Below are 27,432 nucleotides of genomic sequence, written 5' to 3'. Positions count from 1 at the left end.
GTTGGCATTGGTGGGTGACCGTCGCTGTGCAACCACAACAGTTGATGCAGATCCGGTGCTACAGCATAGTAAGGTTATACTATACTAAAAATTTCTAGGTTTGTCAAGCATGATTTCCCTTTCCCTAAATCCATGCTGACTTGGACAGATCCTGTCACTGCTTTCCAAATGCGCTGCTATTGCATCTTTAATAATTGATTCCAACATTTACCCCACCACCGATGTCAGGCTAACCGGTCTATAATTCATTGTTATCTCTCTCCCTCCTTTTTTAAAAAGTGGGGTTACATTAGCCAACCTCCAATCCATAGGAATTGATCCAGAGTCTATAGAATGTTGGAAAATGACGACCAATGCATCCACTATTTCTAGGGCCACTTCCTTAAGTACTTTGGGATGCAGACTATCAGGCCCTGGGGATTTATCGGCCTTCAATCCCATCAATTTCCCTAACATATTTTCCTGACTAATAAAGATTTCCTTCAGTTCCTCTTTCACGCGAGACCCTCGGTCCCCTGTTATTTTCGGGAGGTTATTCATGTCTTCCTTAGTATTTGTTCAGTTGGTCTGCCATTTCCTTGTTCCCCATTATGAGTTCACCTCATTCTGACTGCAAGGGACCTACATTAGTCTTCAATAATCTTTTTCTCTTCACACATCTATAGAAGCTTTTGCAGCCAGTTTTTATGTTCTCTGCAAGCTTACTCTCATACTCTATTTTCCTTCTCCTAATTAAACCCTTAGTTCTCCTCTGCTGGATTCTAAATTCTCCCAGTCCTCAGGTTTGCTGCTTTTTCTGGCCAATTTATATGCCTCTTCCTTGGATTTAACATTATCCCTAATTTCCCTTGTTAGCCACGGTTGAGCCACCTTCCCCTTTTTATTTTTACGCCAGACAGAGATGTACAATTGTTGGTAGTTCATCCATGTGATCTTTAAATGTCTGCCATTGCCTATCCACCATTAGCCCGTTAAGTATCATTCGCCAGTCTATCCTAGCCAATTTACATCTCACACCATCGAAGTTACCTTTCTTTAAGTTCAGGACCCTAGTCTCTGAATTAACTGTGTCACTCTCAATCTTATTGAAGTGTTCTACCATATTATGGTCACTCTTCCCCAAGGGGCCTCGTACGACCAGATTGCTAATTAATCCTCTCTCATTACACAAGACCCAGTCTAGGATAGCCTGCTCTCTAGTTGGTTCCTCGACATATTGGTCTAGAAAACCATCCCTTTGCACTCCAGGAAATCCGCCTCCACAGTACTGCTATCAGTTTGGTTAGCCCAATCAATATGTAGATTAAAGTCACCTATGATAACTGCTGTACCCTTATTGCACGCATCCCTAATTTCCTGCTTGATGCCATCCCCAATCTCCCGACTACTGTTTGGTGGTCTGTACACAACTCCCACAAACATTTTCTGCCCTTTGGTGTTTTGCAGCTCTACCCATATAGATTCCACATCATCCAAGCGAATGTCCTTCCTTACTATTGCGTTAATCTCCTCTTTAACCAGAAATGCTACCCCACCTCCTTTTCTTTCCTGTCTATCCTTCCTGAATATTGAATACCCCTGGATGTTGAGTTCCCAGCCTTGGTTACCCTGGAGCCATGTCTCCGTAATCCCAATTACATCATATCTGTTAACAGCTATCTGTGCAGTTAATTCATCCACCTCATTACGAATGCTCCTCGCATTGAGACTCAGAGCTGTCAGGCTTGTTTTTTTAACACTTTTTGTCCTTTTAGAATTATGTTGCAATGTGGCCCTTTTTGATTTTTGCCCTTGATTTCTCTGTCATCTACTCTTGTTTTTCTCCTTCCTACCTTTTGCTTCTGCCCCCTTTTTACTTCCCTCTGCCTCCCTGCGTAGATTCCCATCCTCCTGCCATATTAGTTTAAACCGTCCCCAACAGCACTAGCAAACACTCCGCCTGGGACATCAGTTCCGGTCCTGCGCAGCTATAGACCATCCGGTTTGTACTGGTCCCACCTCCCCCAGAACCGGTTCCAATGTCCCAGGAATTTGAATCTCTCCCCCTTGCACCACTCCTCAAGCCATGTATTCATGTGAGCTATCCTGCTATTCCTACTCTGACTAGCACGTGGCACTGGTAGCATTACTACCTTTGAGGTCCTACTTTTTAATTTAACTCCTAGCTCCCTAAATTCAGCTTGTAGGACCTCATCCCGTTTTTTACTTGTATCGTTGGGACCTATATGTACCACGACAGTTGGCTGTTCACCCTCCCCCTCCAGAATGCCGTGCAGCAGCTCCGAGACATCCTTGACCCTTGCATTAGGGAGGCAACATACCATCCTGGAGTCTCGTTTGCGGCTGCAGAAACGTCTATCTATTCCCCTTACAATAGAATCCCCTATCATAGAAACATGGAAACATAGAAAATAGGTGCAGGAGTAGGCCATTCGGTCCTTCGAGCTTGCACCACCATTCAATAAGATCATGGCTGATCACTATAGCTCTCCCATTCTTTTTCCTGCCCTCTTGTGCAGCAGAGCCATCCATGGTGCCATGAACTTGGCTGCCTTCCCCTGATGAGCCATCTTCCCCAACAGTATCCAAAATGGTATATCTGTTTTGGAGGGAGATGACCGCAGGGGACCCCTGCACTACCTTCCTTCCCTTGCTCTTCCTGATGGTCACCTATTCCCTATCTACCTGAGTAACCTTTACCTGCGGTTTGACCAACTCACTAAACGTGCTATTCATGACATCCTCAGCATGGCGGATGCTCCAGAGTGAATCCATGGGCCGCTCCAGTGCCGCAATGCGGTCTGTCAGGAGTTGCAGCTCGACACACTTCCTGCACACATAGTAGTCAGGGACACTAGAAGCGTCCCTGATTTCCAACATAGCACAGGAGGAGCATGACATGGGTCTGGGCTCTCCTGCCATGACTTAACCCTTAAATTAACTTAATTTGGCAACTAATAAGAAAAAGAAAAAGATAAAATACTTACCAATACACCAGCCAATCATTTACCCGCTTGGCTGTGATGTCACACTTAGATTTCTTTTTACTTCTTTGTTTATTTTCTGCCCCTGCTGCAGCTGGCCTCCTCCCGACTGCCGCTGCTCCAAGCTGCCGCCGCCCTTTGTAGTCCCACGCCCGCTCCTCTCTCGCGATGCTGGCCTCCTTCCGACTGCCACTGCTCCAAGCTGCCGCCACCCTTTGTAATCCCACGCCGTTCTCGCAATGTTGGCCTCCTCCCTCCTTGGCCAAGACAGTGCTAGCAACCCACTTGGGACTATGATCGTAATTAAGGACAAACACAGGGTCATTTACATCAATGTCACGTGATACAGCCACGCGATTGTGGTACATGTTTTGCCGATGACGCCTGGTTTCCACATGATCATTAAGATCCAGGTAAACTAAGGAGAGCCTGGCTTTGGGTGATCTCTTCATTAACAATTTCACCAGGGGGACCCCGGTAAGCGAATGGGGTCACGTCCGGTAGCTGAGCAGAACCCGAGATAAATGGGTCTGCAGGGATCCATCCGTCACGCGTTTCAAGCTCTGCTTGATAGTTTGGACTGCCCGTTCCGCTTGACAGTTGGATGTGGACTTAAGCGGGGCAGACCTGACATGCTTAATGCCATTGCAGGTCATAAACTCGTTGAATTCCGAGCTGGTGAAACACGGTCCATTGTCACAGACAAGGACGTCGGGCAAGCCATGGGTGGCAAACATGGCCCGGAGGCTTTCAATGGTGGCAGCGGACGTGCAGGATGACATGATTAGACATTCAATACATTTAGACTAAGCGTCCACTACTACTAAGAACATCTTTCCTAGAAGGGGGCCAGCTAAATCTACATGGATCCTGGACTACGGTTTGGAGGGCCATGACCACAAACTCAGTGGAGCCTCCCTTGGTGCACTGCTCAACTGTGAGCAAATGTTACATTGGTGTACGCATGACTCCAAATCCAAGTCAATGCCGGGCCACCAAATGTGCGACCTGGCGATAGCCTTCATCATGACTATGCCTGGATGGGTACTGTAAAGGTCGCGTATAAACGTTTCCCTGCCTTTTTTTGGCAAAACCACGCGATTACCCCATAAGAGACAATCCGACTGGATGGACATTTCATCTTTACGTCAGTTAATTGGCTTAATTTCATCTTGAATTTCCCCGGGAACAACCAACCAGCTCCCATTGAGGACGCAATTTTTTACTAGTGATAGCACAGGGTCCTGGCTAGTCCAGGTCCTGATCTGGCGAGCCGTGACCAATGACCCCTCGCTCTCAAAAACATCCATAACCAGAAGCAAGCCTGCGGGTTTGCTCCATTTCCACCCCGGTGATGGGCAATGGTAGCCGACTGAGGGCATCAGCACAGTTCTCCGTGCCTGGTCTGTGGCAGATAACATAGTCATAAGCAGACAATATTAGTGCCCATATTTGGATGCGGGATGAAGCATTGGTGTTTATACCTTTCCTTTCTGAAAACAGCAAAATGAACGGTTTGTGGTCAGTTTCGAGCTTGAACCGGAGTCCAAATAGGTATTGGTGCATTTTCTTAACCCTGTATACGCATGCTAACACCTCTTTCTCGACCATACTGGCGGCTCTTTCAGCCTTAGATAGACTTCTAGATGCATATGCAACCGGTTGCAGTTTGCCCGATACATTAGTTTGCTGTAACACATACCCAACCCCATACGAAGATGAATCACAAGCTAGCACTAAATGTTTACACAGGTCATACAATATAAGTAACTTGTTAGACCATAGCAGGTTTCTGGCCTTCTCAAATGATGTCTCTTGAGATTTACCCCAAATACCAGTCGTCACCCTTACGTAGCAACATGTGCAATGGTTCCAGCAAAGTGCTCATCCTGGATAGAAAGTTACCAAAATAGTTGAGGAGTCCCAGGAACGAACGCAGCTCCATCACATTCTGTGGTCTGGGTGCGATCTTGATGGTCTCCGTCTTTGAGTCCATGGGTCTGATGCCGTCTGCTGTAATCTTTCCCCCCAAAAATTCGACCTTTGGCACCAGGAAAACACACTTGGAGCATTTCAGCCTATGTCCCACTCTGTCAAGTCGACTTAGAACCTCTTCCAGGTTGTGCAGGTGTTCGATGGTGTCACGACCGGTGATCAGGATGTCGTCTTTGTTGTGTATGTATAACATAAGTATATACCCTGTACACTGAATGTACAGTTACATAAGACTACTGGATGTATCTTCATACTGTATACACTATGCCTGTACCACCAGAGGGTGCAACTGGTGGAGACCTAGGGGTCACTGTACACAACAGGTAGCCAAGTATAAAAGGTGCTCAGGAGCTGCAATAAATGTACTAAGGTCACAACAGTTCAAGTACAATACCTTACCTTGTGGAGCCATTACTAGAGTGCTTACAGACACAATAGTCTTGAAACACAATGGTTCGCGGAACCGATTTCAGCAGATTCTCCATGTTCCTCTGGAAAATGGCAGCAGCCAAGCGAATCCCAAAAAGGCATCTGTGGTATATAAACAGTCCTTTGTGCATGTTGATGCATGTCAATCTTTTCGAAGATTCAGCCAGCTCCTGTGTCATGTAAGCGGAGGTTAGATCCAATTTGGTGAACGACTTCCCCGTCTTGGATAGTGGATACTGGTCTTGTAATGAGACTCTGTTGATCGTTACCTTGTAGTCTCCGCAGATTCTGACCATTGCATCACTTTTCAAGACCGGAACAATTGGGCTGGCCCACTCGTTGAACTCAACTGGTGATATGATTCCCTCTTGTTGAAGTCTGTCCAGTTCAATCTCGACTTTCTCCCTCATCATATATGGAACCGCTCGAACCTTGTGATGAACAGGCCGTGCATCAGGAACTAGATGGATCTGCACCTTGGCACCTGTGAAGTTGCCGATGCCTGGTTCAAATAGCGACGGAAATTTGCTCAACACTTGAGCGCACGAGGCGTTATCCACTGAAGATAGTGCTTTGATGTCATCCCAGTTCCATCGAATCTTTCCTAGCCAGCTTCTGCCGAACAGCGTTGGGCCATCGCCTGGTACAATCCACAGTGATAAATCATGCACAGCTCCATCATACGATACCTTCACTGCCAATGACTGGTATGAGCTCTTTGGTGGAAGTGCGAAGCTTTGTATAAATCGGACTCAGTTTGGACCTTTGTGCCTTGTTGCCCTACAGTTTCTCAAAAGCCTTCTGGCTCATAATTGACTGACTCGCCCCCATGTCCAACTCCATGGAAACTGGAATGCCATTAAATTTGACTTTCAGCATAATAGGAGGGCTCTTGGTGGTGAAGGTGTGTACCCCATACACTTCTTCCTTGTCCTCAGGTTGAGTTGCCTCTCTTACTCGTTCTGTGTGATCCGCTTCGGATCGACCATCTTCTGCTGTCTCTGCCACGTGGTGAGTCGCAGTACATTTGCACATTCGTTGGAAGTGCCCCATTGTTTTGCAACCTTTGAACACGTAGTCCTTGAATCGATATTGATGGGCTCTATGATTATCCCCGTAGCACCAACATGGTGTTAATGGATTCACATTCCTGCCCCATGGCAGACTCAGTCATCCTAGGTCTTGCAGCTGTAGATTTGTAGGCCCTGCCATCTACAGTTCTGCCTGCTAACGGCATTATTTTATGCACAGTTCTTCCCGGTGAGCTTCGATGCTGAGAAGATATCAGTTTAGTATTATCGTTCGTGGACATAAAAGCCTGGGCTATCGTGATGGCCTTGTTTAGCTCTAAGGATTCGGCAGACAGCAGCTTGCAAAGAATGACCTCGTGGCTGATTCCAAGCATGAAAAAGTCCCGCAGCATTTCCCCCAAATATCCAGCAAAATCGCAAGGTCCCGCAAGGCGTCTTAGGTTGGCGACATAACTCGCCACGTCGTGGCCCTTGGAGCGATGGTGCGTATAGAAGCGATGCCAGGCCATTAAGATGCTCTCCTCGGCTTGAGGTGTTCCCGAATCAGCATACGCAACTCTGCATATGTCTTTTCCGTTGGTTTCGTCAGTGATAGCAGATGCTTGATGAGGCCGTATGTTGTAGACGCACAAACAGTGAGGAGAATCGGCCTGCGCTTGATCGCTTTATCTCTGCATCCAGCTCGTTGGCCACGAAGTACTGGTCGAGACGTTCAACGAAGGCTTCCCAATCATCACCCTCTACAAATTGCTCAAGAATACCAATGGCAATCATAACCGCATGAAAGTTCGTGACCTGTTACTTGTCGCCAATTGTTATATTTAGAATGACTCCACAAGACTGACTGCTGTAAGCTTAAACTGATGTGACCTTAGTCTCTTTAATAAAACTCCAGAGTGCCGAAGCAGCATGACAGATAACCTTTTATACTCGCTTGCATGAGGTGTGCAGGTGACCCTTGGGCCTCCAACATGTGCCCTCTGGTGGCAAGTCTTACACAATTATAATGTTTACATACCTAACAGTCTTGGTTTCCATATTTACGAAAGGATATATTTGCTTTGGAGGCAGTTCAGAGAAGGTTCACAAGGTTGATTCCAGAGATGAGGGGGTTGACTTATGAGGAAAGGTTGAGTAGGTTGGGCCTCTACTAATTGGAATTCAGAAGAATGAAAGGTGATCTTATCGAAATATATAAGATTATGAGGGGGTTTGACAAGGTGGATGCAGAGAGGATGTTTCTGCTGATAGGGGAGACTAGAACTAGAGGGCATTATCTTAGAATAAGGGGCCGCTCATTTAAAACTGAGATGAGGAGAAATTTCTTCTCTCAGAGGGTTGTGGATCTGTGGAATTCGCTACCTCATAGAGCTGTGGAAGCTGCGACATTGAATAAATTTAAGACAGAAATAGACAGCTTCTTAAACGATAAGGAAATAAGGGGTTATGGAGAGCAGACAGGGAAGTGGACCTGAGTCCATGATCGGATCAGCCATGATCGTATTAAATGGCGAAGCAGACTCGAGGGGCCGTATGGCCTTCTCCTGCTCCTATTTCTTATGTTCTTATACTCTATCCCCCTTTGCAATAAAGGCCAACATTCCATTTGCCTTCCTGATTACTTGCTGTACCTGTATACTAACTTTTTGTGCTTCATGCACAAGGACCCCCAGGTCCCTCTGTACTGTAGTACTTTGCAATTTTTCTCCATTTAAATTATATAATTTGCTTTTCTATTTTTTCTGCCAAAGTGGATAACCTCACATTTTCCCACATTATACTCCATCTGCCAAATTTTTGCCCACTCACTTAGCCTGTCTATATCCCTTTGCAGATATTTTGTGTCATCCTCACAATTTGCTTTCCCACCCATCAGCATCAGCAAACTTAGCTACTTTACACTCGGTCCCTTCATCCAAGTCATTAATATAGATTGTAAATAGTTGAGGCCCCAGCACTGATTCCTGCAGCACCCCACTAGTTACTGTTTGGCAATCGGAAATTGACCCATTGATCCCGACTCTCTGTTTTCTATTAGTCCGCCAATCCTTTATCCATGCTAATTTATTACCCCCAACCCCTTGCACTTTTATCGTGTGCAGCAACCTTTTATGTGGCACCTTATCGAATGCATTCAGGAAATCCAAATACACCACATCCACTGGTTCCCCCTTATGCACCCTGCTCGATACATCCTCAAAGAATTCCGGCAAATTTGTCAAATAAGATTTCCCTTTCATAAAACCATGTTGACACTGCTTGATTGAATTATGTTTTTCCAAGTGTCCTGTTACTGTTTCCTTAATAATGGACTCCAGCATTTTCCCAACGACAGATGTTAGACATACTGGTCTATAGTTTCCTGCTTTCTGTCTGCCTCCTTTTTTAAATAGGGGCGCTACTATCTGTTTTTATATTTCATGCCAGTTTACTTTCAAAATCTATCTTCCCTCTCTTTATTTATTTTTAGTCGTTCGTTGCTGGCTTTTAAAAGTTTCTCAATTCTCTGGCCTCCAACTAATCTTGTCCACATTATATGCCCTTGTTTTCAATTTGATACCATCCCTTATTTCCTTAGTTAGCCACGGATGGTTATCCCTTCGCTTAGTCTTTCCTTTTCATTGGGATGTATTTTTGTCGCGAGTTATCAAATATCTCCTTAAATGTCTGCCACTGCTCATCAACCGTCCCACACTTTAATCTATTTTCCCAGTCCACTTTAGCCAACTCTGCTCTCATACCTTTGTAGTCTCCTTTATTTAAGCTTAGGACATTGGTTTGAGATCCAACTTTCTCAGCCACCAACTGAATTTGAAAATCAACCATGTTATGGTCACAAACCAGTCTTCCCATCCATCCATTCTTTCCTTCAACGACTGTCTGTCCCACCTGTGACAGAGACTGTAATTTCCGTATTGAACTGTTCAGTCACCTCAGAACTCACTTTTAGAGTCTTCCTCAATTTCGAGGGACTGCCTATGATGATGACTCATTCCTAGAGGATCCTTTATTAGGAGATTGTTGATTAATCCTGTCTCATTACACAGTACCAGATCTAAGATAGCCTGCCCCCTGGTTGGTTCCACAACGTACGTTCAAAGAAACTATCCCGAATACACTCAATTAATTCTTCCTCAAGGTTACCCTGGTCAATTTGCTTTGTCCAATCAATATAAAGGTTAAAATCACCCATGATTATTGCCGTTCCTTTTTTACAAGCCTCCATTATTTCTTGATTTATACTCCGTCCATCAGTGTAGCTACTTTTAGGGGGCCTATAGACTACGCCCACTAGCGACTTTCCCCCCTTATTATTCCTTATTTCTACCCAAACTGATTCAACATCTTTATCATCTGAGCTAATATCGTTTCTCACTAACGCACTGATCGCATCCCTTATTAACAGTGCTGCCCCACCTCTTTTTCCTTTCTGTCTGTCCTTCCGAATTGTCAAATACCCCTAAATATTAATTCCCAGCCTTGGTCACCTTGCAACCACGTCTCTGTAATGGCTATCAGATCATACCCATTTGTATCTATTTGTGCCGTCAACTCATCTATTTTATTACGAATGCTACGTGCATTCAGATAAAGAGCTTTTAAATTTGTTTTTTTACCATTTTTTCCTGCTTTGACCCCACTTTCTGATTCACTTTTATGTTTACACATTATGTTTATGCTACCCTGCTCTATTTCTTTCTCCTTATTCTTTGACTTTTTAAATTTTCGCTCACCTGACCCCTCCCCCCACTAATTAGTTTAAAGCCCTTTCTGCAGCCCTAGTCATTCGATTCACCAGGACCCTCGTCCCAGCACGGTCCAAGTGGAGTCCATCACAACGGAACAGCTCCCTCTTATTCGGCACTGGTGCCAGTGTCCCACGAACCAAAACCCATTTCTCCCACACTAGTCTTTGAGCCACGTGTTTAACTCTCTGATCTTATTTACCCTATGCAAATTTGCTCGTGGCTCAGGCAGTAATCCAGTGATTATTACCTTTGTGGTTCTGCTTTTTAATTTGGCCCCTAGCTGCTTATAGTCCCTCAGCAGAACCTCTTCCTTTGTCCTACCTATGTCGTTGGTACCCACGTGGACCACGGCAACAGGGTCTTCCCCCTCCCATTACAAGTTCTTCTCCAGCCCTTAACCCTGGCACCGGGCAGGCAACACATCCTTCGGGACTCACGCTCTCAGCTGCAGAGAACCGTATCTATCCCCCTAATGATACTGTCCCCTACCACTACAACATTTCTTGTTACTTCCCCCGCTGGAACAGCCCCCTGTACCATGGTGCTGTGGTTAGTTTGATCATCCTCCCGGCAGTCCCTGCTCTCGTCCACAGAGAGTAAGAGCCTTGAACCTGTCGGACAAGTGCAAGTGAGGCTCCTCCATCACTACCTCCCGAGTCCTCATACCTTCCTCACTTGTAGTCATACCCTCCTGTCCCTGACCACAGAATAATTTGAAGTAATTAATCTAAGGGTGTGACTGTCTGCTGGAATGCAGCATCCAGGTAACTCCCCCCCCTCCCTAATATGTCACAGTGTCTGCAGCTCGGACTCCAGCTCATTAACACAGAGCCGAAGTTCCTCGAGCTGCAGACACTTGCTGCAGATGTGGTCGCCGTGGACCTCAATGGGGTCAACCAGCTCTCACATGCAACAGCAGAAACACGTCGCCTGTCCTGCCATCACTAATGTATTTAGTTAATTAGGTTTTCAAGTTTTGTTTTTAATCCCAACTCTTAATTCAAACCAATGCCCCAGAAAAGAGAAAATCTCACCAACCAATCGCTTCCCTTCTTTCCTGTGATGTCACACTTTCATTTTGGTTCTTTTTACTTCTTGTCTTCAGGTCAGTCGGTACTGTTTGGGCTGGCTGTTTGGTATGTCCCTCCCTCCCCCTCTCACACTGCTTGGTGTGTCCCTCCCTCCCCCTCTCATACTGCTTGGTGTGTCCCTCCCTCCCCCTCTCACACTGCTTGGTGTGTCCCTCCCTCCCCCTCTCACACTGCTTGGTGTGTCCCTCCCTCCCCCTCTCATACTGCTTGGTGTGTCCCTCCCTCCCCCTCTCACACTGCTTGGTGTGTCCCTCCCTCCCCCTCTCATACTGTTTGGTGTGTCCCTCCCTCCTCCTCTCACACTGCTTGGTGTGTCCCTCCCTCCCCCTCTCATACTGTTTGGTGTGTCCCTCCCTCCCCCTCTCACACTGCTTGGTGTGTCCCTCCCTCCCCCTCTCATACTGTTTGGTGTGTCCCTCCCTCCCCCTCTCACACTGCTTGGTGTGTCCCTCCCTCCCCCTCTCATACTGTTTGGTGTGTCCCTCCCTCTCCCTCTTACACTGCTTGGTGTGTCCCTCCTTCCCCCTCTCACACTGCTTGGTGTGTCCCTCCCTCCCCCTCTCACACTGTTTGGTGTGTCCCTCCCTCTTCCTCTCACACTGCTTGGTGTGTCCCTCCCTCCTCCTCTCACACTGCTTGGTGTGTCCCTCCCTCCTTCTCTCACACTGCTTGGTGTGTCCCTCCCTCCTCCTCTCACACTGCTTGGTGTGTCCCTCCCTCCTCCTCTCACACTGCTTGGTGTGTCCCTCCCTCTCCCTCTCACACTGCTTGGTGTGTCCTCCCCTCCCCCTCTCACACTTCTTGGTGTGCTGCTGGGCTCTCCCTCTCGCGCTGTTGAAATGCTGCCGCTCCCGCTCTGGTCTCGCGCTGCTTGCTAAGGCCCAAGCACTGGTCCTTGTGGCACCCCACTAGTTACAGTCTGCCAACCCGAAAATTACCTGTTTATTCCTACTCTCTGTTTTTAGTCCATTAACCAATCCTCAATCCAGTCTAGTATATTACCCCCAATCCCATGAGCCCTAATTTTGTTCAATAACCTCTTGTGTGGCACCTTATCGAATGCCTTCTGAAAATCCAAATCCACCACATCCACTGGTTCCCCCTTATCTATTCTGCTGTTACAACCTCAAACAACTCTAACAGATTTGTCAAACATGATGCCCCTTTCATAAATCTATGCTGACTCTGCCCAATTCTATTATTATTTTCCAAGTGCTCTGTTACCACATCCTTAATAGATTCTAGCAATTTCCTACTACTGATGTCAGGCTAACTGGTCTGTAGTTCCCCATTTTCTCTCTCCCTCCTTTCTTAAATATCAGGGTGATATTAGCTACCTTCCAATCTGCGGGAACCGTTCTGGAACCTATGGAATTTTGGAAGATGACAACCAATGCATCCACTATCTCTATAGCCACCTCTTTCAAAACCCCAGGATGCAGGCCATCAGGTCCAGGGGATTTATCAGCTTTCAGTCCCATTAATTTCTCTAGTACTATTTTTTTACTAATACTAATTTCTTTCAGTTCCTCATTCTCGCTAGACCCTTGGTGCTCCTCTATTTCTGGGAGGTTTTTCATGTCTTCTTCCGTGAAGACAGACACAAAGTATTTGTTAAACTTCTCTGCCATTTCCTTACTTCTCCTGTCTCAGCCTGTAAGGGACCCACATTTACTTTAGCTAATCGTTTCCATTTTACATATCTACAGAGGCTTTTACAATCTGTTTTTATGTCTTGCTAATTTACTCTCATTCTATTTTCCCTTTCCTTATCAATGTCTTGGTCCTCCTTTGTTGAATTCTAAAATCCTCCCAATCCTCAGGCTTACTGCTCTTTTTGGCAACCTTATAAGCTTCTTCTTTTGATCTAATACTATCTTTAACTTCTCTTGTTCGCCATGGTTGGACCACTTTTCCTGTGGGTTTTTTTCCTAAAGGAATGTGTATTTGTTGTAAATGATATATTAATTCTTTAAATGCTCGCCATTGCTCGTCTACCATCATACCTTTTAATGTAGTTTCCCAATCTACCTTAGATAACTCTCCCCTCATACCTATGTAGTTTCCTTTGTTTAGATTTAAGACCCTCGTTTTGGATTTAAACTTAATGTAAAATTCTATCATTTTATGGTCACTCTTCCCTAAGGGCTTTTACTACAAGGCTATATTGATTAACCCATTCTCATTGCACAAAACTAGATCTAAAATAGCCTATTGTCTAGTTGGTTCCTCAACATACTGATCTAGAATGTTTCTGACCTGTAAAGTAAATGGTTGCAAAATTTAGTAGATGTTTCATTGATTCTATGATACTGTTTTCATAGAATCATAGAATAGTACAGAAGAAGGCTATTCGGCCCATCAAACCTGTGCCGGCTCTTTCGAAGAGCAATCCAGTTAGTCCCACTCATCCGCTCATTCCCCATATCCCTGCAGTTCTTTTACTTCTAGTATTTATCCAATTCCCTTTTGAAGGTTACTATTGAATGTGTATCCACCACCCTATCATAGAAACATAGAAAATAGGTGCAGCAGTAGGCCATTCGGCCCTTCAAGTTTGCACCACCGTTCAATAAGATCATGGCTGATCATGTAACCTCAGTACCCCATCCTGCTTTCTCTCCATACCCCTTGATCCCTTTAGCCGTAAGGGCCACATCTAACTCCCTTTTGAATATATCTAACGAACTGGCCTCAACAACTCTCTGCGGTAGAGAATTCCACAGGTTCACAATTCTCTGGGTTAAGAAGTTTCTCCGCACCTCAGTCCTAAATGCCTTACCCCTTATCCTTAGACTGTGATCCCTGGTTCTGGACTTCCCCAACATCGGGAACATTCTTCCTGCATCTAACCTGTCGAATCCCATCAGAATTTTATATGTTTCTATGAGATCCCCTCTCATTTTTCTAAATTCCAGTGAATATAAGCCTAGTCGATCCAGTCTTTCTTCATATGTCAGTCCTGCCATCCCAGGAATCAGTCTGGTGAACCTTCGCTGCACTCCCTCAATAGCAAGAATGTCCTTCCTCAGATTAGGAGACCAAAATTGTACACCATATTCAAGGTGTGGCCTCACCAAGGCCCTGTACAACTGCAGCAAGACCTCCCTGCTCCTATACTCAAATCCTCTCGCTATGAAGGCCAACATGCCATTTGCCTGCTGTACCTGCATGACAACTTTCAATGACTGATGTACCATGACACCCAGGTCTCGTTGCACCTCCCCTTTTCCTAATCTGTCACCATTCAGATAATATTCTGCCTTCCTGTTTTTGCCACCAAAGTGGATAACCTCACATTTATCTACATTATACTGCATCTGCCATGCATTTGCCCACTCACCTAACCTGTCCAAGCCACCCTGCAGCCTCTTAGCATCCTCCTCACAACCCACACTGCTACCCAGCTTAGTATCATCTGCAAACTTGGAGATATTACATTCAATTCCTTCGTCTAAATCATTAATGTATATTGTAAATAGCCGGGGTCCCAGCACTGAACCTTGCTGTACCCCACTAGTCACTGCCTGCCATTCTGAAAAGGACCCGTTTATTCCCACTCTGCTTCCTGTCAGCCAACCAGTTCTCTAGCCATGTCAATACATTACCCCCAATACCATGTGCTTTAATTTTGCACACTAATCCCTTGTGTGGGACCTTGTCAAAAGCCTTTTGAAAGTCCAAATACAGCACATCCACTAGTTCTCCCTTGGCCACTGTACTAGTTATATTCTCAAAAAATTCTAGATTTGTCAAGCATGATTTCCCTTTCATAAATCCATGCTGACTTGGACCGATCTTGTCACTGCTTTCCAAATGCGCTGCTATTACATCTTTAATAATTGATTCCAGCATTTTCCCCACTACCGATGTCAGGCTAACTGGTCTATAATTCCCTGTTTTCTCTTTCCCTCCTTTTTTAAAAAGTGGGGTTACATTTGCTACCCTCCAATCCATAGGAACTGATCCAGAGTCTATAGCATGTTGGAAAATGACCACCAGTGCATCCACTATTTCTAGAGCCACTTCCTTAAGTACTCTGGGATGCAGATTATCAGATCCTGGGGATATATCGGCCTTCAATCCCATCAATTTCCCCAACACAATTTCCTGACTAATAAGGATTTCTTTCAGTTCCTCCTTCTTGCTAGACCCTCGGTCCCTTAGTATTTCTGGAAGGTTATTTGTGTCTTCCTTAGTGAAGACAGAACCAAAGTATTTGTTCAATTGGTCTGCCATTTCTTTGTTTCCCATTATGAGTTCACCTGATTCTGACTGCAAGGGACCTACGTTTGTCTTCATTAATCTTTTTCTCTTCACATATCTATAGAAGCTTTTGCAGGCAGTTTTTATGTTCCCTGCAAGCTTACTCTCATAATCTATTTTCCCCCTCCTAATTAAACCCTTTGTCCTCCTCTGCTGAATTCTAAATTTCTCCCAGTCCTCAGGTTTGCTGCTTTTTCTGGCCAATTTATATGCCTCTTCCTTGGATTTAACACTATGCCTAATTTCCCTTGTTAACCACGGTTGAGCCACCTTTCCTGCTTTATTTTTACGCAAGACAGGGATGTACAATAGTTGTAATTCATCCATGTGATCTTTAAATGTCTGGCATTGCCTATCCACCGTCAACCCTTTAAGTATCATTCGCCAGTCTATCCTAGCCAATTCACATCTAATACCATCGAAGTTACCTTTCTTTAAATTCAGGACCCTAATCTCTGAATTAACTGTGTCACTCTCCATCTTAATGAAGAATTCTACCATATTATGGTCACTCTTCCCCAAGGGGCCTCGCACAACAAGACTGCTAATTAATCCTCTCTCATTACACAAGACCCAGTCTAGGATGGCCTGCTCTCTAGTTGGGTCCTCGACATATTGGTCTAGAAAACCATCCCTTATACACTCGAGGAAATCCTCCTCCGCCGTATTGCTACCAGTTTGGTTAGCCCAATCTATATGTAAATTAAAGTCACCCATGATAACTGCTGTCCCTTTATTGCACGCATCCCTAACTTCACTACCACTGTTTGGTGGTCTGTACACAACTCCCACTAGCGTTTTCTTCCCTTTGGTGATCCGCAGCTCTACCCATACAGATTCCACATCATCCAAGCTAATGTCCTTTTTTACTATTGCGTTAATCTCCTCTTTAACCAGCAACACTACCCCACCTCCTTTTACTTTCTGTCTATCCTTCCTGAATATTGAATACCCCTGGATGTTGAGTTCCAAGACTTGGTCACCCAGACAGTGCATTCCAAATCCGAACCACTCGTTGCATAAAACAGTTTTTCCTCTGTGGTCTCTGCTACAATCCCATATGTTTTATTAACTGCTTTGTTAACCTGCCCTGCCACCTTCAAAGATGTGTGCGCAAACACCCTCAGGTCTCTCTCTTCTTGCATTCTTTTTAAAATTGTACCATTTAGCTTGTGTTGTCTCTCTTCATTCTTCCTACCAGAATGTATCATCTCACATTTGTCTATGTTGAATTTCATCTGCCACGTGGCTGCTCATTCCACCAGCCTGTCTATGTCCTCTTGAAGTCTATCACTCTCTTATTCACTGTTTACTACACTTCTAAATTTAGTGTCATCTGCAAATTTCAAAATTATGCCCTGTACCCTCAAGTCCAAATCATTAATGTAGATCAAAAACAGCAGTGCTCCTAGTGTTGAACCTTGGGGTACGCCACTGTTTACCTCCCTCCAGTCTGGAAAACGGCCATTACCACAATTCTGTTTTCTATCCCTTTGCCAATTTTATCCATTATCCATGCTGTTACTGCCCATTTTATCCTATGGGCTTCAATTTTGCTAACAAGCCTAGTATGTGGTACTTTATCAAACGTCTTTTGAAAATCCAGATACACATCAACTGCACAGCCCTCATCCAACCTCTCTGTTACCTCATCAAAAACTCAATCCAGTTAGTCAAACATGAGCTGGCTCTTCTTTATTAATCCATGCTTGTCTAAGTGGCTGTTAATTTTCTCCTGGATCAAAATCTTCCCCATCACCAATGTTAAACTGACTTGGCTGTAATTGTCACGTTTATCCTTCCTCCCCCTTTTTGAAATAAGTGTGTAATATTTGCAATCCCCCAGTCCTTTGTCACCACCCCTGTATCTAAGGAAGATTGGAAAATTGTGGCCATGTTAATGTTTTACATGCAGAACACTAATATTTATAGCTTACAGCTGTCAGAAGACTTGACAGAATAGGAGGAACCAGATGCAAGCCAATCATGATTGATGTTTTTCAAAAGTAAATTTGCTTAATATTAATATTCTAGCTCGTATGTGTTTTTCAACTGCTATTCATATATTTCAGCTGTTTTTATAAGATGGATATTTATGTAAAAATAACTTTGGAATAAAACATTGTTCTCAACTGACGTAATACTTAACAATAGAATTATTCCACATTTACTTTGTAGAGTTGACTTTGACACCAAAAGAGCTAACTGCATAATTGGGAAGGGATTTTCCAAGCAGTTTCTAACCTTTATGTCGGCACTTGTGCCTGATCCCTAGCTTGGGTCTGGCCTCACTTGTACGATTCCTGACTTGTATGTACCACTTCTCAGGATATCAAGGAAGGTCTTAGCCAGATTATCAAAGTTGCAAAGTTCTTCATTTTCCTTTGATTTGAATTTATTCCCCATTGCTATAATCCCTCTTTGTGTGTTTACTCCAATTTTTGAAATAATAATTTTGAAGTAGCATGGCATATGGATACCTTAGGTCTGAATGTCATGACTTTTCAGCAACTGCTTGTTCCATTGTTGACGAATGATTCAGCACTAAGGGAACAAAGTCAGATTATGGCACTGCTTCCACTGGAAGCAGTTCTACATTTTTAAAAGGGGATGTGTGAATTGTACAAAGTCTGTTCCGATCCAACCCTCCCTACATATTCTCAACAGCTAACTGGGAAAATTAGTAACATATACCAAAAACAAGATTCACTGCTCAAATTCCGAATCTCAACATGATTTGTCGGTCCAGCCATCCTCAGAGGCAGAGAGACTGAATAGCAAATCACTTCAAGCAGTTAGTTAAAGAGTTGCACTAACATGTATGTAAGGCTGTGTGCTGCCTACCCATTCTCTCAAGTGAAGAATAATGTGCAAGGGAGATGTTAAGAAGTGAGAAAAGGTTACAGCGAAAAAATGTTAAAAAATTGTTGTATTTTATTTTTTAAGTTGTGTTTTTTTTCAGGGGGTGGTAGGTTCTTCATTTTCCTTGGGTTTAAATTCAGTCCCTGTGTCTCCAATCCCTCTTTGTGTGTTTCCTCCAGTTGTTTCCCCCTTAAAACCCCTCTCATGAAGGGAGCATCTCATTTTGAGTTATCATCATAGGCAATCTCTCAAAATCGAGGAAGACTTGCTTCCACTCCAAAAGTGAGTTCTCAGGTGACTGAGTTATCCATGAGGGTCCTGACGTTCCAGGTCCTGAACTTCATTTTGAAGGGTGGAAGATGCCTGTACGCGAGTTCTTTTAACGCGGGGTGAATAGCTCCCTGATTAATATCAGCCATCCAGTGCCTCAGTCAATAGGCCACTGTTCATGTGTAATCCTGGATAATGTCAAGTAGACTGCTGAAACTACTATTACGAAAGGGAAGGAAGGACGGGAAAGGAAAGGAAGTAAAAGAAAGAAAGAGAAAGAAAGAGAAAGAAAATGAAAGAAAGAGAAGAATGATAGGGAAGAAATGAAAAGGAAGAAATGAATGAAAGGAAGAAATGAAAGAAATGAAAGAAAGAAATGAAATAAATATTTGTATTTATACATCGCCTTTCACGAACACTAGACATCTCAAAGCACTTACAGCCAATGAAGTACTTTTGAAATATTGTCATTGATGCAATGTGGGAAATGCAGCAGCCAACTTGCCCACAGCAAACTCCCACAAACAGCAATGTGATAATGACCAGATAATCTGTTTTTGTTATGTTGATTGAGGGATAAATATTAGTCCCAGGACAACGGGATAACGCCTCTCCTCTTCTTCGAAATAAAGCCATAAAATCGGTTTAACATCTCATCCGAAAGATGGCACTTCCGACAGTGCAGCATTCCCTCAGTACTGCACTGGAGTGTCAGCCTAGATTTATGTAATCTAGCCCCTGGAGTGGGACTCGAACCCACAACTTTGACTCAGAGGTGAGCCACTGCTGACACTGTGGATTAAGACAACTAAGGACAAACATCTTATTTACCAGCACCTGTACTTTACTTTTACCTGTACATCTGTTTAGCGAGCGGGGGGTGGGGAGGAGTCCACTGAATACAAATATTAAGAACATCGGAAAAATCAAGGTTGAGAAAAGGCCACTATCATGCCTGGCAGATTATTCCAAACGTTTTTCACTCCTAAAGCAAACAAGTTCTTATACCATTTAATATCATAAATGCGTCAATGAAACCTCCATTAACTACCTTTTTCCCGGACGGTAAAGCTCAGTCATTTGCTTCCCCTTATACTTGAGATCACTTTCGTTGCTTTTCTCTGACTCCTTCCAATGCATTACAGTGTGGGGCAGAAATTCTGCAGTATTCTCCCAATCTCCTGCCATCACTTCAGCGTAAACCTCAGAGAAATAGCGTAAATAGTCACTTCCGCCAAAGCCACGAGCGATTAAGAGAACCCCGGCAGAAATTTTAGCCCCAAGATCTTTGGCTGAGCTCTTGTATGATACATTGCTTTGGTTGCGATTGGCAAACTCTGCACAGACTGAGGATCAAGCCCAAATTTTTTACTGGGTCAAAAATCAGACACTTCCCTGGTTTCTGTGGATCAACCCTGTTGCCAACCCTCCCAGATTGTCCTGGGGTCTCCAGGAATTAAAGATTAATCTATCAGATACCATTGTGAGCAACGGGACGCTAGCATAAAGGGTATGATAACGCCCAAAAATGGTGCAGTATTACTTACCGTCCTATTCCTGCCCAACAGCCGACGCCATCTCCCCAAGTTCCTACCGTGGATGGCTGAAGCGCCCACCTGAGTAAGGTATTGGGCCCTTTCAATGTGCAAATCAGGGTGCTATGGTGTACAAAGGATCCCGGCGGCCATTTTAGGACTCAGTTGGGCAGAGCGTGCACTGTGTAAGCTCCGCACAGTTTCAGCTAGTGCTTCGGCCAACGAGGATCCCATAAGCTCATTTCTTCTCATTGGAGCAGGAGTGCCCCTCTAGGGCTGCTACTGAACCAGGTTCTCCCTTCACTCAGAGAATAGACCCATCCCCCACACCCGGACCAACCTTCTTCCAGGCCCGGAAGCCGGCTGGACAACCCAATACTGCGGCAGGCTCAAGCTAGCAGCCTGCTCTGGGGTGCTGGATTTCTGCCGTTAAGGAAGCCTGGTTTTCAAAATGGACCAAGCCTCCCGTTGGCAGAAACATGCTGGGATATGTCCAACCAGAGTGGCACATGAAGCTATTTATTTTCCCATTCAGCCATTAGTGGGGAGGGAAATCGGATGAGGGAGCGTTGTGTTCCTGTATGCAAAAAAAAAGTAGGGGTTGCCAATCATCCAGAATTAAAGATTAATCTCTTGGACACTGCTGGGAGCAATCCAGGAGTAAAACATTTTCTTTGAACATATTTGCGGTTTATTAATATAAAAATATTGGCGATGGGGAAAAAAGGCTGTTTGACTTGTGTGGGCGGGGGGGCGCGGTGGGGGGGGGTGCGGTGAGCGAAGGTGTTTGGAGGCATATGATGAAACCTCCAAGCAAACATCCAACAACAGATGTCAAGATATAATACCATTTTTCATCACTCAGTACTCAGGCATTTCTTTGCAGCAACAACAACAACTTATATTTATAAAGCACCTTTAACATAGTAAAAAGTCCCAAGGCGTTAGAACGTAATCAAAAACAAAATTTGACACCGAGCCACAGAGATATTAGGGCAGGTGAGGTCAAAGAGGTAGGTTTAAGGAGCGTCTTAAAGAAGGAAAGCGACATGGAGAGGAAGAGAGGTTATGGATGGGGGCGGGGGAGTTCCAGAGCTTAGGGCCTTGGCAGTTGAAAGTACAGCCATCAATGGTTGAGCGATTATAATCAGGGATGCTCAAGAGGGCAGAATTAGACAGTAGCAGACATCTCGAGGGACTGTGGGGCTGGAGGGGATTACAGAGGGAGGGGCAAGGCCATGGAGGGATTTGTAAACAAGGATGAGAATTTTAAAATCAAGGCGTTGCTTAACTGGGAGCCAATGTAAGTCAGCGAGCACAAGGGTGATGGGACAGCAGGACTTGGTGCAAGTTAGGACACAAGCAGACCAGTTTTGGATGAGCTCAAGTTTACAGAGGTTTTGGTCTCCTTATCTGAGGAAAGATATGCTTGCCTTAGAGGCGGTGAAATGAAGATTCACTGGATTAATTCCTGGGATGAGAGGGTTGTTCTATGATGAGAGATTGAGAAAATTGGGCCTATACTCTCTGGAGTTCAGAAGAATCAGAGGTGATCTCAATCAAACATATAAGATTCTGAGGGGGGTTGACAGGGTAGATGCTGAGAGGATGTTTCCCCTGGCTGGAGAGTCTAGAACTGGGGGGGGGGTCACAGTCTCAGGATAGGGGGTCAGCCATTTAGGACAAAGATGAGGGAGAAACTTCTTCACTCAGAGGGTGGGGAATCTTTGGAATTCTCTACCCCAGAGGGCTGTGGATGGTCAGTCTTTGAGTGTATTCAAGACAGAGATCGATAGATTTTTGCATATTAAGGGAATCAAGGGATATGGAGATCTGGCAGGAAAGTGGAGTTGAGGTAGATGATCAGCCATGATCTCATTGAATGACGGAGCAGGCTCAAGGGGCTGAATGGCCTACTCCTGCTCCTATTTCTTATGTTACGATGTTAGAACGTGCATCAATCCAGTGGGTGCAGCCAGTGTACGCTGGGCACATTAGGTACCAGGAGTGGTTCACTTGTGGGGCCTGCAGTGACACAAACATGTCCATGGACCTGGAGTGGGGTTCACAGATCCGGGTTTGGAGCTGCGCTGCTGCGCTCTCCCATGTTTAAACTGGGCTGCACTCCTTACCCACACGCTGCTGAGAGCCCGGGTCCGGGCTCGGGATTACACACTGAGGGCCGCTGGGCGTCCATCAGCCCTCGGATTCTGGCCCCCACCACCCTCACCCTCCCCCTCCCCTCAGGCACTCACTCTCACAGGCTTCCAGCTGCTCCGCGCAACCCGCCGCCATGGTAACTCTGGCCTCGCGCTCCTCTCCCGCCGCCGCCATGGTAACCCTGGCTTCGCGCTCCTCTCCCGCCGCCATGGTAACGCCGGCCTTGTTGACGCCGGTACCCTCACGCGCTTTCACACCTCACGACACGTCAGTGGGCGCGCGGTCCGGGGCGGGAGGGGGAGGGGCCTAGCGGTTGCTCAGCGCAACGGTCAGGTAATGCGAACAATTGCTGCAGGTTTGAACACATTTAGGCCAAGTCTGACTATATTAATTATTTTGATGATTATCAGTTTGATGAGCTACTCAGCAAAGATAGGGCCTCCAAACTCTGCATCACATTATCAGTGCGACACCTTGATTATTTCCCTCTCATTGCAGGTTGTTGCTGCAGCTCTCCACCGTCCAGTAAACTTGGAGAGATAGAAATTACTCTGAGGGTGTGTCTATAAGGAGGCAATCAGAGGGAGACCCGCAGAAAGTTTATCTCCCTCCATTATATGTTCACAGACCGCAGGTGCGATCATTCTCTAAATCATAGAAACACAGAAATTTACAGCACAGAAAGAGGCCATTTCGGCCCATCGTGTCCGCGCTGGCCGACAAAGATCTATCCAGCCTAATCCCACTTTCCAGCTCTGGGTCCGTAGCCCTGTAGGTTACGGCACTTCAAGTGCACAGCCAAGTACTTTTTAAATATGGTGAGGGTTTCTGCCTCTACCACCCTTTCAGGCAGAGAGTTCCAGACCCCCACCACCCTCTGGGTGAAGAAATTTCCCCTCAAATCCCCTCTAACCCCCTACCAATTATTTTAAATCTATGCCCCCTGGTTGTTGACCCCTCTGCTAAGGGAAACAGGTCCTTCCTATCCACTCTATCCAGGACCCGCATAATTTTATAAACCTCAATGAGGTCTTCCTTCAGCCTCCTCTGTTCCAAAGAAAACAACCCCAGCCTATCCAATCTTTCCTCATAGCCAAAATTCTCCAGTCCAGGCAGCATTCCCGTAAATCTCCTCTGTACTCTCTCTAGTGCAATCACATCTTTCCTGTAAATATTTTAAACAATTCCCTATAAGTTTAACATGTGGTCCTAGGGACTGCTTGAGTAACTTGTAAGCCTGGTTTTAAACCGCACTGGAATTATACTGTGCACATATTACCAAATGGATGTATAATAAAGATATAGAGGCATTGGAGAAGGAGCAAACATGATTTACAAGGATGGTACCAGAATTGCCTCTTTCTGTGCTGTGAATTCTTTGTCATTCGATGTAAATTCAAGAGGTGCCGTCTTTGTTTGAGTTTGCAGAAGGAAATCAACACCGTTTCCCACACCACTCCTCACCCATATTGAAGCTGAGCTCTAGAGGACTGGAAGGTTGCAGCACGCCATGAGAGGCCTTCCTGATTTGTTGGTATGAGCTGGGGCGAATTGGAGAAAAATACCAATGTGAACTGTAGAGGGGGGAGGGGGCGAATAATCAAAGAAGAGTACGAGTTTGATTTGTGGGGAGATAATCAGAAGAGTATTAGTCTGAGCTTAAAATTGAAGAACAGTGCCAGGGAGAGCTGGGAGAGAATTGGAGAAAGCAGCAGCTGAAAACTGAGTGTAGGGTGGATGAAGAAGAGTGCCATTGTGAACTGAGGGGACAGGAACAATTAGAGAAGGGGGTAAATTGGAGAAAAATTCCAGCATGAACTCAGGGAAAGAAGCAAGACGGAAGGACCGAGAGAATCAGAGAAGAATGCCAGCAATGGACTGGGAAGGGAGAAATCAAAGAAGATTGTTATGTATGCAACACCTTGTAACCAGCAATCTACCGCCACCAGAGGGGGCATCTGTTGGAGTCCCAAAGGATCCCAGCATCCTTTGGGAGCATTGCATATAAGTAGGCCTCGCATGCTGTGCCGGCACTCTGGAGTCAGAATAAAGAGACTAAAGCCACATTACTCAAGTCTACAGTACTCAGTCACATTGCTTTATTTGAGACATAACAACTGGCGACGAGTAATAGATAATGAACCATCACGCGAAAATGCAGAGAACTGTTGGTATCCTGGAGAAATTCTCAGAAGGTGACGATTCGGAAGCCTTCGTGGAACGATTCGACCAATACTTCGTGGCCAACAAGCTGGAAGGGGATGAGAATGCTGCGAAACGAAGGGCGATCCTCCTACCGTCTGCAGGGCAACAACCTACAGCCTCATGAAGAATCTTCTTGCTCCGGTGAAACCAACAACCAAATCGTATGAAGAACTGTGTATGCTGGTCCGGGAGCACCTAAATCCGAAGGAGGGCATTCTGATGGCAAAGTATCGATTTTATACATGTCAATGGTCTGAAGGCCAGGAAATGGCGAGCTACGTCGTCGAACTAAGGCACCTTGCAGGACATTGCGCATTCGGTGGATTTCTGGAGCAAATGCTAAGAGACAGTTTTGTGCTTGGCATTGGCCATGAAGTTATCATTCGGAAACTATTGACAGTTGAAACACCGAACCTGAGCAAAGCCATAACGATAACCCAGGCATTTATGTCCACCAGCGATTACACCAAACAAATTTTGCAGCATAAAGATGCATCGACAAGTACTGTACACAAACTAACGTCGTTTTCAGACAGGAATGCAGATGGCAGAACGCACATGCCTGCAGCTGCATGACCTCAGATGACTCACAGTCCGCCATCAAGTGTGAATGAGAGGCAATTAGCACCTTGTTGGCGCTGCGGAGGTGATCATCGAGCCCATCAATGCTGCTTCAAACACTATGCGTGCAAAGGCTGTGGAACAATGGGACACCTCCAGCAAATGTGCAGAAGAGTTGCAAACCCTGCAAACCACCACGTTGCAGAGGAAGACCGACTTGTGACGGATCAAACTGATCGAGAGACTCGAACCGAGGAGGCAGAAGTGTACGGGGTACACACCTTCACCACCAATGTCCACCAATCCTGTTATAAGTTGAACTGAACGGAATTCCAGTATCCATGGAATTGGACAAGGGTGCGAGTCAGTCTATCATGAGCAAAAAGGCCTTCAAGAGGCTGTGGTGCAACAAGGCACAAAGGCCCAAGCTGAGCCCTATTCATACCAAGCTGAGAACTTACACTAAAGAGCTGATCCCTGTAATTAGCAGTGCAGCAGTAAAAGTCTCCTACGATGGAGCGGTGCACGAACTACTACAATGGATTGTACCAGGAGATGGCCCCACACTGTTCGGCGGAAGCTGGCTGGGAAAAATCCCTCTGGCGCCCACCTCTCGTGGAAGGCCACGAGCGTACCGGTGGACATTGCGTGCTCCAACTCCAGGGACACCCTGGCTCTGATGTAACCGCGGAAGAGAGGCAGGCAGTCAGGCTTCACGACCCCCTTGACCGCCCACTGCCTGAACCAGCTGATGGCCCCCTTGGCCATGCCCAGGAGCAGTCCTACGAGGAGGCCTTCTGACCTGCCCGCTCCCCTCCGCACAGGAAGCCCAATGATCAGGAGTGTGGGACTGAAGTGCAACCAGAATTTGAGCAGCCGCCCCTTTAAATATTGGTAGACGGACTGCAACCTCGCACGTTCAATAAAAACGTGGAACACGGACTCCTCAAGACCGCAGAAATTACAGGTGGCCTGGGAGCCCGTGAACCGACTTAAAAACTTATTGCACAGGACTGCTCCATGCAATACCCTCCAGGCCAAGTCCCCAATAAATAAGGAGAGAACTCCCGTGTAGAGAGCACTCCATTGGGGACCCCCGCCTCCTCCGGACGGCAAGATGCTGCGCCATGGCGTGTCCGGACGGCAGACGAGGATGGCAACATGGAGAATGTGCAAGAGCAGCCCGTAGATAAATCCCCTCCGCGCGGAACTGAAAGGCACAGAGGGGATTTTCCCAAGGAGGCTCAAGTTGTGAGGCACCAGCTCCCAAGGGAGGTTTCAGGGCTTGGCGCCGATGAGGAATTCCGTCCGGACGGGGGTCAGTTCGGACGGCATCTCCCCACGTGCTTGGGCCTCCTCGACATACCTAATGGAGTCAGGGCCCAGTGCTGTTTTTAGCAACTCGATGGCATTGGCCGTACGCCGGAAGTCGGCCCAGGATAGGCGCCGTACCAGCTCGTCTGGCACCATCCAGCCCGCTCCTCCGCCATCGACCAGGTCCATGACCTTGGTCACCTTGCCAGCCACAGCCCTCTCGGTCGCCTGCCACCCAAAACCACGGTCGTGGAGGTATGGATTCCTGTGCAGCGGCTCCTGAAGGACAGCCGCCATTCTAGACGGGGGAGAACTGCGCTTGGTGGAGACTCTGTTCCAGACCTTGATGAGTTCCTGGTAAAAGGCAGGCAGCCCCCGCATGGCGGTCCTGATGGCCCCCAGGCGCAGTACTGATGGCGGAAGAAATGCGTCGCCAGCGCACACCATCTAGGAGGGGGCTCAATGTAGAGGTATCTCTGCAGGATCTGAAGACGGGTAGTCGCAAGCTGGGTGCCAACGCACACCAACGCCTGACTGCCCTCCCTAAGCGGGAGACTCAGAACTGCAGCAGAGACCCAGTGCTTCCTGTTGTTCCAGAAGAAGTCCACCAGCTACTTCTGTATCTTGGCGATAAAGGCAGGGCAAAGGGTCAAAGTGACCAGCCGATACCACAGCATAGCGGCCACCAGCTGGTTTATGACTAGCGCTCGACCCCTGTTGGACAGCACTCGGAGCAGTCCTGTCCAGCGCCCGAGGTGAGCGGTGACCCTGGCCTCCAGCTCTTGCCAGTTCGCCGGCCAGGCTTCCTCGTCTGGGCTAAGGTAGACTCCCATATAGAGGATATGGGTCATGCTCCAGGCAAAAGGCCTGAGCTCCTCCGGCAGGGAGTCCACCCGCCACTGACCTACCAGGAGTCCGGAACATTTCTCCCGGTTGATCCTGGCGGAGGATGCGGTCGAGTAAATCTCCTGGCACTCACG

At 46.2% G+C, this 27,432-nt stretch overlaps 1 protein-coding gene across 3 annotated transcripts in view; it reads right to left on the bottom strand.

Annotated features, from left to right (window-relative positions):
* The window catches only part of mei4 (meiosis-specific, MEI4 homolog (S. cerevisiae)), a 593,333-nt gene extending 570,696 nt beyond the window's left edge, over positions 1 to 22,637 (bottom strand). For all 3 annotated transcript variants that reach the window (XR_011595058.1, XR_011595057.1, XM_070889992.1), the window contains exon 1: positions 22,468 to 22,637. Coding sequence is in view for 1 of the 3 variants with exons in the window: in XM_070889992.1 (XP_070746093.1) it covers positions 22,468 to 22,582 (115 nt within the window). In the remaining 2 variants the exon portion in view is untranslated. The remainder of the gene's footprint in view (positions 1 to 22,467) is intronic.
* Between the last annotated feature and the right edge of the window lie 4,795 nt (positions 22,638 to 27,432).

This window comes from Pristiophorus japonicus, chromosome 9 (assembly GCF_044704955.1).
Source record: "Pristiophorus japonicus isolate sPriJap1 chromosome 9, sPriJap1.hap1, whole genome shotgun sequence".
NCBI lineage: Eukaryota > Metazoa > Chordata > Chondrichthyes > Pristiophoridae > Pristiophorus > Pristiophorus japonicus.
This window is presented reverse-complemented; position numbering and strand designations above follow the sequence as displayed.